The sequence below is a fragment of the Tremella mesenterica genome (assembly GCF_000271645.1).
Source record: "Tremella mesenterica DSM 1558 unplaced genomic scaffold TREMEscaffold_2, whole genome shotgun sequence".
NCBI classification, from domain to species: Eukaryota; Fungi; Basidiomycota; class Tremellomycetes; order Tremellales; family Tremellaceae; genus Tremella; species Tremella mesenterica.
The window spans coordinates 1-14,873 of NW_006711226.1; the positions used below are offsets into that span (position 1 = coordinate 1).

Sequence of the window (14,873 nt, forward strand, 5' to 3'; positions counted from 1 at the left end):
TGTTCAGACAAAATATTTGGAGACTTCATGGTCTACCCAAGGATATCATCTCAGATCGCGGATCAATCTTCAACTCTCAGTTTTGGCGCTCTTTTGTCAAAGGCTTAGGAATCACTCCAAACTTTTCTACTGCCTTCCATCCTCAATCAGATGGTCAAACAGAACGAGTCAATCAAGTCCTAGAACATTACCTCAGATCATTCTGTGACTATGATCAAGCCAATTGGTCATCTCTTCTGGATCTTGCAGAGTACAGTTACAACAACTCTGTCCACTCCTCAACACAATTCACTCCATTCCAAGCAAACTATGGGTATCATCCAAATGATCCCACTTCACCTTCACCTTCAATTCTCTCTGTTCCAGCTGCAGGAGAACATCTTAGTACATTACATCATCTTCACCAAACTCTCGCCAATAATATCAAGTCAGCTCAAGAAAATTATACCAGACACTTCAACAAGAAGGTCAAGGATATCAACATCAAGGATCAACCACTTTTCAAAGTTGGTGATAAAGTCTTTCTTAACAGACGTAATATTCAAACCCTACGGCCCTCGCTCAAACTTGATCAAAGGATGCTTGGTCCCTTCAAGATCATTGAAGCCACATCCTCTCCACTTGCGTTCAAACTTGAACTGCCACCTTCAATGAACATTCACCCTGTATTCCACGTTAACCTTCTTGAACCCATGCGTAAAGGTCATCCTGAACAACCCCAAGATCCTCCACCGCGCATTGAAGTCAATGGTCAAGAAGAATATATTGTCACTCAAATCCTCGACTCTCGTATTGGTGCAGACAATGGTTATGACTACCTTGTCAACTGGAAAGACTACTCCAGCTTCCATGACTCATGGGAACCCTGGGAAAATGTCAACCACACCACAGCATATAAAAGCTTCCGTAAACAACACCTTAAGGATCCCACTCATCATTTCCCTCCAATCAAAGCACACCGGCAAAACACACATCAAACAACAAAAGACAACAACAAAAGATCTCAGCATAGATCATCAAGGCTCAGAGGACTTCGCCCTTAGAGGGGGAGCTCCTGTCATGAATGACACTATCAAATAATGACTTGTCATAATCACAAGTTCAGACCTCCACTCTCATATCTTCCTCTGCTCTCAAGCCTATCAGGCATAAACTCCAAGTCTATCTTTCCTCTGCTCTCAAGCCTATCAGGCATAAACTCCAAGTCTATCTTTCCTCTGCTCTCAAGCCTATCAGGCATAAACTCCAAGACTATCTTTCCTGTGCTCTAATGCCTGACAGGCATAAGCCCCAAGTACTTCTCTAGTTTCTCTTTCCTCTGTTCTGATGCCTTGTAAGGCATAATCTCTCAGTCTCTTGTTCTCGCAGCTCTTCTATGTTCTGCATAGTTCCTCATAGTTCCTCATCGACCACCTTCGACAAAGTCACCGACTTCCGGCGCATCACGTAGGATATCATAGTAGGACATAGGTAAACGCAGATATGGCATCGTAGGATATCAGTGGTAATCGGTGGGATGCATGGCAATGCATGCAGGACAGTGCAGGACGGTTCAGAGCGCTCGTATTCCGCAGGTCTGCACGAGCCTCTTGGAAAAGGCGTGATTTTAGTATTTAAACCCTATCTAGTACTGTAGTTTCTTCTTCAGCAATGTATCTTTTCAATTCCCTTCCCCTCGTTTGATAAGTCACTCAGTTGGTTCTAACCCAACCTCTCGAACCCTCAGTACCTAAGGCAGTCACCAAGGTCCACGAGCCAGAGACTAAACCCCTCAGTTCCCAAGGCAGTCCTTTGCTACCGCAGTCTACCCGCAGGCGTGACACCCTGTCAACGCTGTGGCCAACGTCAGCTCATTTATGCATATAAGCCGGGTCTGAGGGGGATCTCTTCCTCCATCATCATTCTTCTCACTTCTTCTTCCCCTTCCTTCTTTTCCTCCTTTTTCCTCCTTCCTCTCTCAGATCCTCTTTGGTTTCCTTGATACACTCTTTACTTACATCTGCTGACCTTCAATCATTGCTGACTAGTTTTACCCACATCACAGAGTTCCAATTCAGTATCCAGCCCTACAGGCAGGTTACATTTATTTGTTTGTGGTGATCCTCACAAGCAGGATCATTAAACCCCGTCCGTGACATGTGACCTGCTGCTAACTATGGACTAAACTATGTTATACCAGAAGCTGAACTATGTTTCAAGGGAACATACTTAAGTACCAGTTACCTATCAGAACGTAATTAAGTCCAAAAAGGTGTCTCAGAGTGTTGTCAAAACCTTTCCTGCAGGACAAGGATCTCTCTTGAATCTAGAGCAAAGTGCCACAGTGACATGACGTAGTGATCAGTGGCGGAGCAGACGGCGGTGGTCGCAGATCGCAGATCACAGAAATGCCCGAAGCGGAAGGTATACAACTCACCGCACCCACGCATGCCAACCATTCCATCACCTGTAACCTCTCCGTTCACATCTCAACTATCTCTTCATCAATTGCTCTTCTCTGGTCAAAGCTCGTCGTCAGAAAGCGATGGCTAGCCAAGCTTCTCTCCTCACGCCATTCGGGCCCGCTCGTACCACCGTCAAGGGCCAGCCTCTCAGCCAGGATGAGTTGCGCAAGATGGACGCTTTCATGCGGGCTTCTCTCTATCTCTGCATGGGTATGCTTTACCTCCGCGACAATCCTCTTCTCTCGGAGCCTCTCTCTCTTGATCACATCAAAGCTCGTCTCCTCGGTCACTGGGGGTCGGACGCTGGTCAGATCTTCACCTACATGCACATGAACCGCATGATCAACAAGTACGGTCTCAACGTCATTTACCTGTCTGGACCCGGTAAGTATCTATCCTTTCGCCTACTTCTCTCTCTCGGAGCTGGACCAAACGCTGATACTCAGGTCACGGTGCTCCCGCCGTCCTATCTCAATCCTACCTCGAAGGCGTTTACTCCGAGGTCTACCCCAACATCACCGAGGACATCGAGGGGATGACCACGTTCTTCAAGCAATTCTCCTTCCCGGGAGGGATCGGATCTCACGCCACCCCTGAGACCCCCGGATCGCTCCACGAAGGCGGTGAATTGGGTTACTCGGTGTCTCATGCCTTCGGTACAGTGTTCGACAACCCCGATCTTATCAGTCTCGTAGTCGTGGGTGATGGTGAAAGTGAGACAGGACCTTTGGCGACGTCTTGGCACAGCAACAAGTTCCTCAACCCCATCAACGATGGTGCAGTCTTACCTGTCTTGCATCTCAATGGGTCAGTTGTTCAACTCTTTTTCTAGACTTCTCTGACGTTCAGTTACAAGATCAACAACCCCACTGTCCTCTCCCGTATCTCCCACGCCGAGCTTGAAGCCCTTTTCGTCGGTTATGGTTGGACTCCATACTTTGTCGAAGGATCCGATCTTGAGTCGATGCACCAAGCTATGGCGGCAACTATGGAAAGGTGTGTGGACGAGATCCGGGCTTATCAGAAAGAAGCTCGTGATTCTGGAAAAGCTTTCCGTCCTCGCTGGCCCATGATCATCCTCCGCAGCCCCAAAGGTTGGACTTCTCCTCGTGACGTCAGCGGACATCACCTCGAAGGTTACTGGCGTGCTCATCAGATCCCCATTACCGATGTCGCCACGAATAAGGAGCACCTTGCGCTCCTCGAATCTTGGATGCGATCGTATAAACCTGAAGAAGTCTTCACCAAGGAGGGTAAACTCATTCCCGAACTCAAGACTCTCGTCCCGGAAGGTAACAAGAGGATGTCTGCCAATCCTGTCACCAACGGTGGTTACCCTCGTCGCTCACTCCGACTTCCACCTTTCCAAGACTACGCTCTTGCCGTCAACCCGGGTATCACCAGCGGTCCTAGCATGAGCAACATGGCATGCTGGCTTCGTGATGTCGTTGCCAAGAATCAGACCAACTTCCGTCTCTTCGGTCCGGATGAGACTGAATCGAACAAGCTCGGGGAGGTCTACAAGGCGGGCAAGAAGGTGTGGATGGGTGACTATTTGCCTGAAGACGAGGATGGGGGAAATCTGGCGCATAGCGGACGAGTCATGGAGATTTTGTCTGAACACACAGTCGAGGGATGGCTCGAAGGCTACGTTTTGACCGGTCGTCATGGTCTTCTCAACAGCTACGAACCCTTCATTCACATCATCGACTCTATGGTCAACCAACACTGCAAGTGGATCGAAAAATGTCTCGAAGTCGAGTGGAGGAAGAAAGTCCCTTCCCTAAACATCCTCCTTACTGCGACTGTCTGGCGTCAGGATCACAACGGTTTTACTCACCAAGACCCAGGTTTCCTCGATGTCGTTGCCAATAAGAGTCCGGAAGTTGTTCGTATCTATCTTCCCCCTGACGGCAACTGTCTCCTGTCCGTCATGGACCACTGTTTCGTCAGCGAAAATTACGTCAATGTCATCGTGGCGGACAAGCAGGACCATCTTCAGTATTTGAACATGGAGGACGCCATCGCGCATTGTACCAAAGGTGTTGGGATCTGGGAGTGGGCTTCGAACAGTCCAGACGACGAACCCGATCTGGTCATGGCCAGTTGTGGTGACGTGGTCACTATGGAATCACTCGCTGCTACGGCGTTACTCCGCGAATACCTGCCCGAGATCAAGATTCGCTTTGTTAACGTTGTCGATCTCTTCAAGCTCATCTCGAGCGACGATCATCCCCATGGTCTTACCGATTCAGAGTTCAATGCTTTGTTCACCAAGGACAAACCGGTCATTTTCAACTTCCACTCTTACCCCTGGCTTGTTCACCGTCTCACTTATAGACGTGCTGGATCACACAACATCCATGTCAGGGGATACAAGGAGAAAGGGAACATTGACACTCCTCTCGAACTCGCCATCCGAAACGGCACTGATCGATTCACTCTCGCCATCGATGCTATCGATCGTTTGCTCAGCTTCAAGAACAAAGCGAGTATGGTCAGGGAGAAGCTCCTCAACCAACAGATCGCCGCGAGAACCTACGCCTTCAAACATGGTATCGACGTGCCGGAGCTGAAAGACTGGACGTGGGCGTCAAGGAAGCAGGGTGAGACGAGTAAAGTGGCTTCGACCCTTCAGAAGACTCTGGGATTGGGTTCCACCAACACGGACCAAGCCGCTTCTGTTATTGGATCGAGCGAGTAAAGAATAAAGAATGCCGAGACTAGAGACAGGTACTATAGTACTTGTAACCGCTTGAAATGCACGTGATGCGAGTGTCAGCGAATCCGCCACAGTCATGAGCCTCTTCATAACCCCGTAAACCTCCGCTCATCACACTAAGCTACTACTTAACCTTGCTCACTGTCACTTTACTTTTGTTTACTACATGCCTCAGTCACTCTTCACCACCATGGCTTCTGCCATCCCCACCGCTGTGATCAGTATTCCGTTTTACATTTCGCCTCTCATCTGCTTGTTGATTTTTTGTCTCTACAAATTCCCCCCCTTACGTCCGACCACCTTGTCGCGAATGATCCTTGGTCATATTGTGCCCTCCCTCAAGGACGATACGGTCCGTCTCCCCTCTTCGCTCACCAACGTGTCGATAGCTTCCATCTCTAGATGGCCCCATTCAAGATGGGAGTTCCGTCAGGACCACGCAGAGCTTCCTCGCCTGGAAGCGGTGTTGTCCAAGCATCTCCGTCTCTCGACTTGGGTATGGCCATTCTCTCGGGGGCGGGTGGAGTCCCCAATGGCGTTTCGCACTGTGGTCCGGGCGGAAACTCAGGTTAGCCATAACCTGAGTAGATGTCTCAATGACGTTGGTATCGTCTCGTACCCATCTGCCCTTGATGTCTCATCTTCACTCTCGCGCTCAGCTCATTCTGCCCTTATCACTTATCAACTCAGCTCAGATTTTCCTCGTCCTGTCACCTTGCTTCCGATCTTGACTATTGCCCTCACGTTCCACTGTAATCTTCCCTAACGAGCAGCCTGCGACCCTAGTGATAGATCACTATGCTTCGGACCGCTTCAAGGGATCCTTTTTGGCTCCCCAGAATGTGGGTAAACCGGGTGTCCCAGATGAGATCTGGGAGTACGAGCAGGCCGGTGACGTGTCGGCGGGGTGGGCAGTCGAGACTAAAGTCCGCGGAGCCTTACGAGGTTAGTCATCAGTCTGTCCTGCTCATCTACTTGCCCTTGTCTCCTCGTCCCAATCGCATGGCTCCCGCCCCCTTGTCGACCCCATTCACCGCTCACTCGCAGGCGTCGCCCCTCTGGTCTTCGTGTCGGCCTCGCATCCCTCCAACACCCACCCCGGTCTTGAACTCGTCGCCAACGCCCAATCCACCGTTGCTCGAACTTCTTTGCTCCATTTGCGCAGGGAACCTATCCACGACCTTCTCAACATAGATGATCATATCTTCTTGGAGGAGAGGACTCGTTCCCTTTTGACCCAGATCATCAATGAATTTGTTTTCACTGGGGTTGGGTCGATCGTGGTACAAGATGGGTTCACATATTGCTTGTTACGACGCGGGGAAGGGGAGGAGGCCAACGTCATCTGGGTGAGCCCGCCCATCACCAGTCGGGGGCTGTTATATCCTCAAGTTGTGGGTCCAATCCTGCAGTCCTCACTGGCACACATCGGTTCCGACAGACGGCGTTGGTGGCGAAGGCATTTCAGGTGGAATGCCGGGGATCGTGGAGAACGATTGGAGGCATGGGAAGATCTCTGGTCCGAGTTTCATGTCGTCAGACCTCTTGGACTGTGGTTGAGTCTGATACTCGATCGACAGGAACGGGAGGACAAGAGGGCTGTGAGTGGTCGTTTCTACTTTTTCCTTCCAGATTGTCGTGCCCCCATAACCACACTTTATGGATCTGCTTTATCTGCTATATGCAAACCGCACCATCTTAATTTTTGCAGTTGTCAACAGACTTCTCGAGTTCTCTGATTCATCACACGACTCAACATATATTTTAGCCCTCATTCTGGCTTTGTCCTGGTGATGCGTCGCCTAGTTTCATCTCCACTTGGGAAACCCAAACAAAGCCTTACCGTCTCCCCGTAGTGCTCGCGGAGCCCGCCCGATCCATTCTGGAAGGCTGCTGAAGGCCAATGTCGTCGGAGATGTGCTAAGACCTGTCTCAGAAGCCTTGCAAGAAATTCCCCAGAGACTGATGATCAGCGACTGGAACGCAGCATCGGAAGGGCAGGAGGAGGAGGAGGGGGGGGAGGGGGAGGAGGGGGAGGAGGAGGAGGAGGGAAGGGGGGAGAGGGAGGGTATTTTTTACGCCGTCGGGCAAGTCTTTCATCCTTACTCCGTCTTGTTCCCCCATCTGCCCCTTGGGCCTTATCGTCATCTCATGTGCTTCTTGCCAGCCAGAATGATCCCAACAGGCAGAGTCACCCTCATCTTATCATGGACCGTCGCGTCTTCCCTTCGCACCCTCTTGTCCCACCCGTGCTGACAAGCAGGGACCTGTTGCTCCGATGACAGCCATACGGCCCTCACCTCCCCACACATCCGATCGACCTCGACCCGCGTCGCGATGCCAGAGCCAGCAGTCGGGTCGGTGGTCGCTTGGGTCGTGGTTGTGGAGGGTAAGTCGAATATCGTCCCTTCTCTGCCCCATCCTGTCAGCTTCCTTACTTCTTTGCTTCAGCACACTTTCGGACTACCCTCCCACAGTATGCCTTAGTCAGTATCATCACTGAGCAACAGACAAAGCTCGATATTGACCTCCCCAATCCAAAAACAGAGGAAGTTCCGTCGACAGTTTCATTCGTCTCCCCTTCTTCCATTTCCACCACTTCGTCTTGGATTTCGCCCTTATGTTCATCAGTTTCTTCCTCTTTGCCTTCCATCGAAGACGTTGTTTTTGGGGATGACAGTGTCGTCAGAACGCCGTGGCCCAGCAAAACTTTTGTCAGTATTGCATCTTATTCTCTATCACCCTTTGATTGACCCCTCAATGTAGTTGAACCCCGCTATATTCCATCCATTGCTGTACCTGTATATGTACCACTCCCATCAGCTTCATTGAGTTGTCATGTCCCCAACTTGACCATATCGCCAGTCCAGCTGATAGCGCAGGCTCAAATCTGCTTTGAGTTTCCGGATACCGGCTTTCTCCCTTTCCGCGCTGGCACTCTTTCACTCCTTCCTACTGTCAAACCCTCCTCGTCGACAGAAGGCACTGTTGAAGGGGATCAGGTCAGTACTTCACCTGCTCACGTGACCGTCGAACGGTATCTGTCCAGCGGAAGAATCTGGGACGCATTCCGCGGGCACCTCACACCGGGCTCTTCCTCGTCTTTCCGACACCCTCCCCTTTCTGTTGTGATTAAGATCACCTCAATGTCCGCCGCATATAATCGTCCGCACTGGATGCCGCTGCTCTGGCCAGAGGAAATTGACCAGGCCGTCCATACCGAGGATGAGGCTTATAACCGCATGCGTCATCTACAGGGGCGGGAAGTCGGCCGCTGGTTAGGAGTGTACGGTGGTGACTTGGGGTTCCGGCTTCCCGGTGGGCCAACAGGAGGTGAGGTCAGGGTTTGTATCATGGAGGACCTAGGTGACGAAGTTGAAAGGGCATATTTGTCCACGTGGGTTGTTCGGATTCTTCCTTCTGGTCTCACTACACTTATTGACCTACTGTCGACTACCTTACCCTTATGACCGGCATCCCCTGCGTAATCCACTGACCATTGCTCACGGCACAATTTCCATTGCCTCTTGCAGGTGACACGTATCTGGGATACTTACTGACGGTCAGGCGAGTAGATGACATCATCTCTGCCTACCGAGCCATTCACGCTTGCGGAGTTTTGCATCACGACGTGGAACCTAGACACATTCGACTGCGGCCAGAGGACTCATCGTGCGCCGTCATTGATTTCTCTGAAGCCATTCTTCTCGACAATGAAGGGCAAGGGAACGAGATGGAATCTCATGAGGACATCCCTTTTGATCAGCATGAGTTAAGCGAAGTTAGGAGGATCTTGACCCGTTGAAGTTGTTGTAATTTTCTTGATAGTGGGCCCTGACCAAATGTTTTCCACACAGGACAGGAAGCTGACGTCATTAGACACCCCATGGAGTACCACTTTCCCTCAACTAGAGTAGCACCATTCGGACTTAGACGGAGATTCAACGGTAGCTACGTCAAGCGCCGGTCCGGCCCGGTCCGGCCATGGTCGTCCGCCAAACGCTTCCATTGCCGGTTCCTATGTTCACTGCAGCAGCAGAGCGTCAGTACATGTACGTATAAGGGCCGCGAACGAGTTTGTTCTATATTCGTCACCTATTCTTCGACCTCATTGGTACATCAAGTCACTCGCACAGTCATGGTCAAACCTGCTATCCCTTGGCCGTCCTTCGACGATCTCCCTCTCGACAAGGACGGGCCCAAATACAACGCTTGGGGTCTATGGGGTCGTGATGATCAAATTGGGATGCTGGTAAGTTATCCGTATTCTGTGTCTCGATATCTGAAGTGACATACACGTAGAACCTCCTCACGCCAGAAGTGGTGTTGAACGCTGCTCAAACCCAAATCAAAACCGGTCAAAGGGTGTCTTTGAACTGGTCGATGTTCGAACCTCATAAACCGGCATACGGCCGTAAGACTTTCGTACAGAATGTCATCAGGAAGCCCGGGAGGAATGCACACGATGATGAATGGTTCTTCAATAGTCAAGGATCTAGTCAGTGGGATAGTTTTAGGCATTATGCGTATCAACAAACTGGTGTGAGTCATCGTTCACAATTCTCCTTTTACCTTGAATCATCCCGCACACTCTACAAGTCAAGATGAGGGCGGGGCTGAACTTTCAGCAATACTACAATGGTGTGACCAATGAACAAATCGCTTCGTCAAACATCAATGGTATCCATGGTGAGTCTTTCTAAACCTTCTGCGAGTGTCACTAAAACGGGTAGAATTCTCCAAGGAAGGAATCGTCGGACGAGGTATTCTTATCGACTACTATGGATACGCTCAAGCCCACGACATCAAACTTGAGATCTTTGCAAAGACCGTCATCACGGTCGCGGATCTTATCAAGACTCTCGAATGGCAAGGAATGTCCGAGGCAGATATCTTGGAAGGAGACATCTTGTTCATCCGATCTGGATTTGTCCCCGCTTATGAGGCTTTGACTGAGGAAGAGAGGGACTGGTGAGTGCTTCTGTCCGCAGTCGTCATCTTCTGCTTTCTATTGTCTCTTATTACACATGGAAATAATCCGCTCGTGCCCGTTCTGTTCAATCCACTCTCGGTGGGGTCTACAGTCGGAGGAAATGTGTGGACTATGTGCGAGTTGTGGAGGGAGCAACGCTGACATATCAGGATGGAGCCTCGCTGGGTTGGTGCAAACGGGCACCAGATAGGGATGGATTGCTCGGAAGAAGCTCTTCGCTGGTTTTGGAGTAAAAAGTTCTCAGCGTTGGCCGGTGACACTCGGTCAGTGTTCAATGCTGCTTCATTTCCTAACCCCTTGAAGAATCATCAGCTTCGGCTCATAGCCTCCACCTTTGAGCGTTGAGACGATTCTATCATTACTTTTCAGATGTCACAGACAAATTTTGGCAGTCTATACTATATGGAAAGACTACAATATTCAATAAGGACGCGAGGTCAATGGCGGCTGATGACGCAGAGCCTTCGAAGCAGGTGCCTTCATCGCCGCCGAAAAAGAAACTTATCACATTCACCCCGTCTGTCTCTCTGGCTGGGGTCTGACTTTGGGAGAAATGTTCGATCTCGAAGCTTTGTCCAAGAAGTGTGCAGAGCTCAAACGATACACTTTCTTCCTCACTAGTGAGGTACTCAATGTGAGCCCTTCTCGTTGCATTTCCATATCCTACAATTTGTACCCTTGATATAAACGTTCGTAACCCTGTGTCATGTTCACTACGCCTCAATTTCTCCCATCGTCACCACCCCAGTTGTCTACAAGTACTCGCAACAGACTACTCTCGCGCGTCAATGAATCATCATCGCTTTCTCTCCTCCTGCTGAGACCTCGCCTATATGATTAACGGCCTCCTCACTCTGAAAGGCAGGGCACCATGGGGATGGGCGTAGCAAGGGTAATGGAGTGTCAAATGATGGTGCTGTCTCTCTGTCAGCGATGGAGAGGAACAAGCGGAACTACATCCAGAACAGAGCTGACCCACAGGTTCCTGGTGGAGTAGGCAGTCCCCCCAACGCTCTTGCCATCTTTTGAGACTGTCGTTGAGAACTCCCCGTAAACGATCGAGAAACGAAGTCAGTTCGAGGAGAAGGAGTTGAGTCTTTGAGTTTCGAAAAGGGAGTAGCGAAATGCAGTCTATGTCGATGTCGAAATACGCGCCGTGCCATTCTACTCATTTGCCATCATTTGAATCCCTCTCACCATATCCTTTGCTTTTTCCAATTTTGCGGAGAGATTGCCAATCTGCGCTAACGTCTTCTTGTGATCAGCATACTCCTTTTTTCTACACGCTTCAAGTTCGTTGATTTTGTGGATGAGTGTCCCTTCCACCACCTTCCCTCGGTGAACCTTGTCTTGTTGTTCTGCTTCCCTTCGGGTCGCCTTGTCCCTCTCTTGGAAAGCAGCCTGTCGGTCACGCTCAGCCTGCTTCAGAAGCTTCTGATTGGCGGCTTGTTCGAGCTCCAACTCTCGGACCCTCCTGAAACCCTCCGCCAACCCTTGATCCTGTCGAGCTGTTAATTGCACGGCATGCGCCATTCGTGTATCGCACAGTCGAATGGCCGTGGCATGTTCTTCTCGTTCCTTCCGTGCTTGCTCTTGACACTTCTGAAGACTCTCGCGATCTTTTTGAGCCTCCGTTATGACTCGCTGGCAGTGCCCCACTAAATGCTCTAGGACCAGCGTACCATCAGACTGGATGCTTTCGAAGACTGCTCGATATCTTGCTAATCCTGCGAGGTCGAATGAAGGATACTCGGGAGTGATGGTTTGTACGACTTTCGTAGGGAGCGTCTGTGATTTGGAACAAGTGATAGGTGAAGATGGTGGGGATGGAGATGATACATCTATGACATGTGTTGATTGGAACGGAGATGATATCTCTATCACTGACAATCGTGGGGACGGAGAGGAGACATCGATCGCTGGTTGACGAAATCCGGATGCACGATTGTTTGCGGGTATCCGTGGATAACCGAGAGATTTCAGTGGAGGGAGATATGGCCTGATCCTGGACATGAAAGATATCTCTGGTGATGACGAGGGTAGAGGAGGTATAGGCTGACGACATGTTGGGGGAGGAGTTTGACACGTAGAGGTTGGTCGTTTTGCCTCTGGCTCAGTAAGTCCTGCCTCGGTAGCTGTCCTACTTCCTGTCTTTGTCGACGTGTGGTTCGGAAGGATTAGAGATATGTCTCGCTTACACCCAGGTAGATGATCGTCTTTTCTGCATAGACGGAGGGATGTGACGGAACAGTCTTCGTCGAAATTTGTATGACAAGACCAACATTCCCCAGGTGTTAGAACTCCTTCTTGATCAATCTCGTATTGCCATATCAGAGTCGGGAATGATCTCTCAACGGCATTAGGGCAATCGTCCTTCTCCGAACTGTTACAATCAGCCTTGCACACAAATGCATCGCGGAGTCGGGATGGAAATTGATTGTACTTGCGTTTGGAAGAGGACTAACGTGTACATGAAAGAAGGTAGACAACCAGAATGACATCTTTTCCAATCACACGCAACGTAACACGAAGGTCCTCGACCTACGGCATCAGGAAGAGGAAGTGGAGACCAACGACGAAGGCCATAAGAGAGAGCGATATGCGGGAAATAGAGGGGATGACAATGAGTATACGGTTGAAACGCATCACCGAGCTTTCGTTCGACTTTTCGCCTTTGATCGTCCGTGCGAAAGACTGGATCTGTCTCCACTTGCCAGGATGTCAGACTTGTGGGGTTCATTGAAGGTCAACACAGAGGGAGTTGCTGCAAGAAAACTCAAATGTGTGGTTATCGAAAGATGTCGTGAAGCATGAGAGAGGGAAACGGGCATCATGGATACGAGGGACATAGGGCGTGAAGATGGCATAAAGGGCTCAGTTACTGTAAATCATCTTGGACGCGAAGACGTGTTTGATGATCAAATGTTACTTACCCTTGAAGGGGGAAATGATGGTAACTGACCTGTGGGTAATGGTAAGTACAGTACATGCATTATTCTGTGTACGAGTACTTACGACGAGTAGGCCTACATCACACAGTACACATCCCCGCATGGACAGCTGACGAGCATTCTGCCCCACATGCAGCCCTTCCAGTAATCTCGTCATCTTCTGGTACGCTCGTATAAATTTCATCTGTCAAGTAAGTACGGAATAAAGTCTACCCCAACTCCATATAACCCCCCTTCTAAAAAATCCTATTGGAGATACTGTCTCATCCCCTCCCGTACCGCCAGTACCTGTCCTAAAGACGCGGCCCGACTCTCCTTGAGGCGAGCAAGTTCCTCCTCCCTCGCAAGGAGCTGCGTGATTATCTCCTCCTTCTGGGCTTCCGCCTGTTTCTGTGCATACATCGCATTTGCCTCCCCTTGCCTCGCCCACTGAAGCTCCATTCTCATATTTGCTTCTCGCGATACTGCCCTTCCCTCTCGATCGATGGCATGTTGGATGAATACATCGCTATCATATTTCTGTTGCTGGAGAGCTTGAATCTTGTGTTGGCAGTCTATCCATGCTCCGTCGTTCTGATAAGCAATCATGAGGTAGTGCTTAAGTTTCATATTCAGACTTTGGAGAGCGCCTATGTTTTCGGTCCGTTCTTTCTCAAGCTCTTTAACGATTTCTTGCAAGTGTCCTTCTTTCCATTCCAGATAATGGCAAGTTAAGATCAGGTGGTTGAGGATTCCCATACCGATCTCATCAATTTCAGTCTGCATTCCCCACTCCGGAGGATTGCATAGGGCGAACCTGAAGCGTTCTACCTCGATCCAGTCGATAGGTGGATAAGGATTGAGTTCGTTCGGAGGACGAGAAAGGACTTTCTTCGACGGTTCAGGACGATGGGGAGGAAGAAAAGGCTGGGGATTGACTTTGACGTCGGGATTGGGATCAATGAACGGTGCGTTGGTCCTAACAGTCGTTTGTCCGTCTCTGTCGATCATCGAAAGACGAAGGGCGACCAACGAACAACCTTCGTCACCGACCGAATGACAAGACCAACACCGCCCGAGTAGCAGCGACTGCTTTTGATCGATTTCATACTGCCAGATCAATGTAGGGAATGACCTCCTCATTGCGTTCCAGCACACATGGGTATCTGATCTGATTAAGATCAGCCTCTTTTACAAATTAGGACCAAAATATGTCACTCACGTATACATGAAAGATGGCAAACATCTGTCATGACATCTCCTCTCTTCCTCTGAGACATGGCATACTATTCCTGGGCAAGAGTGTGATGGGTCAAGAGCAGGATGTGGGACTTTGGAAGGAAGCCAGCGATGAAGTCCGTAGAGAAGTGCGATCGGAGGGAAATAGAGTGGACGACAATGCTCGTATGGTTGTATGGAAACACCGATATAAACTTCGAACCTATATCTCTGTTGGCTTGAGCTGAAAACCGGGTCCGAGGAAGGTTGCCAGTTTATGATCATTCTTGATACGTTGGCGGAGTTCATGTTACCACGTATAATGCTATATACACAGAGTAGGAGGGTCTCGAGGGTGAGAGTGGTGAGAGTGGTTGGGATGTGCTTCTAGGACCTCGATGTTCTCCGTCGTGGTCAACAGACTGATGGCGATGGTGGGAAAATGAGTCGCTCTCAAATGTAGCACTTCGTTGTCGGTGGTCAGGAGATCCATTTTGATATTGTAGGAGGAAAGCTTTGACCCGCGAAGAGACGATACTAGCGAAGGTTAGGGACACGGAGCAAGA

The 14,873-nt window shown here is 49.9% G+C and overlaps 5 protein-coding genes across 5 annotated transcripts; 4 read left to right on the top strand and 1 right to left on the bottom strand.

Annotated features, from left to right (window-relative positions):
• Window positions 1-2,455: 2,455 nt before the first annotated feature.
• TREMEDRAFT_37476 (uncharacterized protein) lies at window positions 2,456-5,240 on the top strand. The gene is made up of 3 exons (XM_007002403.1): window positions 2,456-2,828; window positions 2,891-3,251; window positions 3,294-5,240. The coding sequence occupies exons 1-3, from the start codon at window positions 2,525-2,527 to the stop codon at window positions 5,146-5,148; spliced, it is 2,520 nt and encodes an 839-aa protein (XP_007002465.1). The 5' UTR covers window positions 2,456-2,524; the 3' UTR covers window positions 5,149-5,240.
• A 116-nt stretch (window positions 5,241-5,356) lies between these two features.
• On the top strand, window positions 5,357-6,767 carry TREMEDRAFT_73144 (uncharacterized protein; the record flags this gene model as incomplete). The annotated part of the gene is made up of 4 exons (XM_007002979.1): window positions 5,357-5,734; window positions 5,940-6,111; window positions 6,214-6,515; window positions 6,669-6,767. Coding segments are annotated over 4 exons (951 nt in total), but the record flags the coding sequence as incomplete, so codon positions are not given.
• A 434-nt stretch (window positions 6,768-7,201) lies between these two features.
• On the top strand, window positions 7,202-8,396 carry TREMEDRAFT_56280 (uncharacterized protein; the record flags this gene model as incomplete). Its single annotated transcript, XM_007002534.1, has 4 exons — window positions 7,202-7,253; window positions 7,430-7,555; window positions 7,677-7,880; window positions 8,049-8,396. Coding segments are annotated over exons 2-4 (638 nt in total), but the record flags the coding sequence as incomplete, so codon positions are not given.
• A 908-nt stretch (window positions 8,397-9,304) lies between these two features.
• Window positions 9,305-11,188, top strand: TREMEDRAFT_67514 (uncharacterized protein; the record flags this gene model as incomplete). Its single annotated transcript, XM_007002899.1, has 7 exons — window positions 9,305-9,418; window positions 9,469-9,708; window positions 9,795-9,855; window positions 9,900-10,137; window positions 10,309-10,422; window positions 10,619-10,793; window positions 11,141-11,188. The coding sequence occupies 7 exons, from the start codon at window positions 9,305-9,307 to the stop codon at window positions 11,186-11,188; spliced, it is 990 nt and encodes a 329-aa protein (XP_007002961.1).
• A 215-nt stretch (window positions 11,189-11,403) lies between these two features.
• TREMEDRAFT_59892 (uncharacterized protein) lies at window positions 11,404-14,369 on the bottom strand (the record flags this gene model as incomplete). Its single annotated transcript, XM_007002571.1, has 5 exons — window positions 11,404-11,413; window positions 11,445-12,619; window positions 13,175-13,294; window positions 13,399-14,255; window positions 14,312-14,369. 5 exons carry the CDS (start codon window positions 14,367-14,369, stop codon window positions 11,404-11,406), a joined length of 2,220 nt encoding a protein of 739 aa, XP_007002633.1.
• Between the last annotated feature and the right edge of the window lie 504 nt (window positions 14,370-14,873).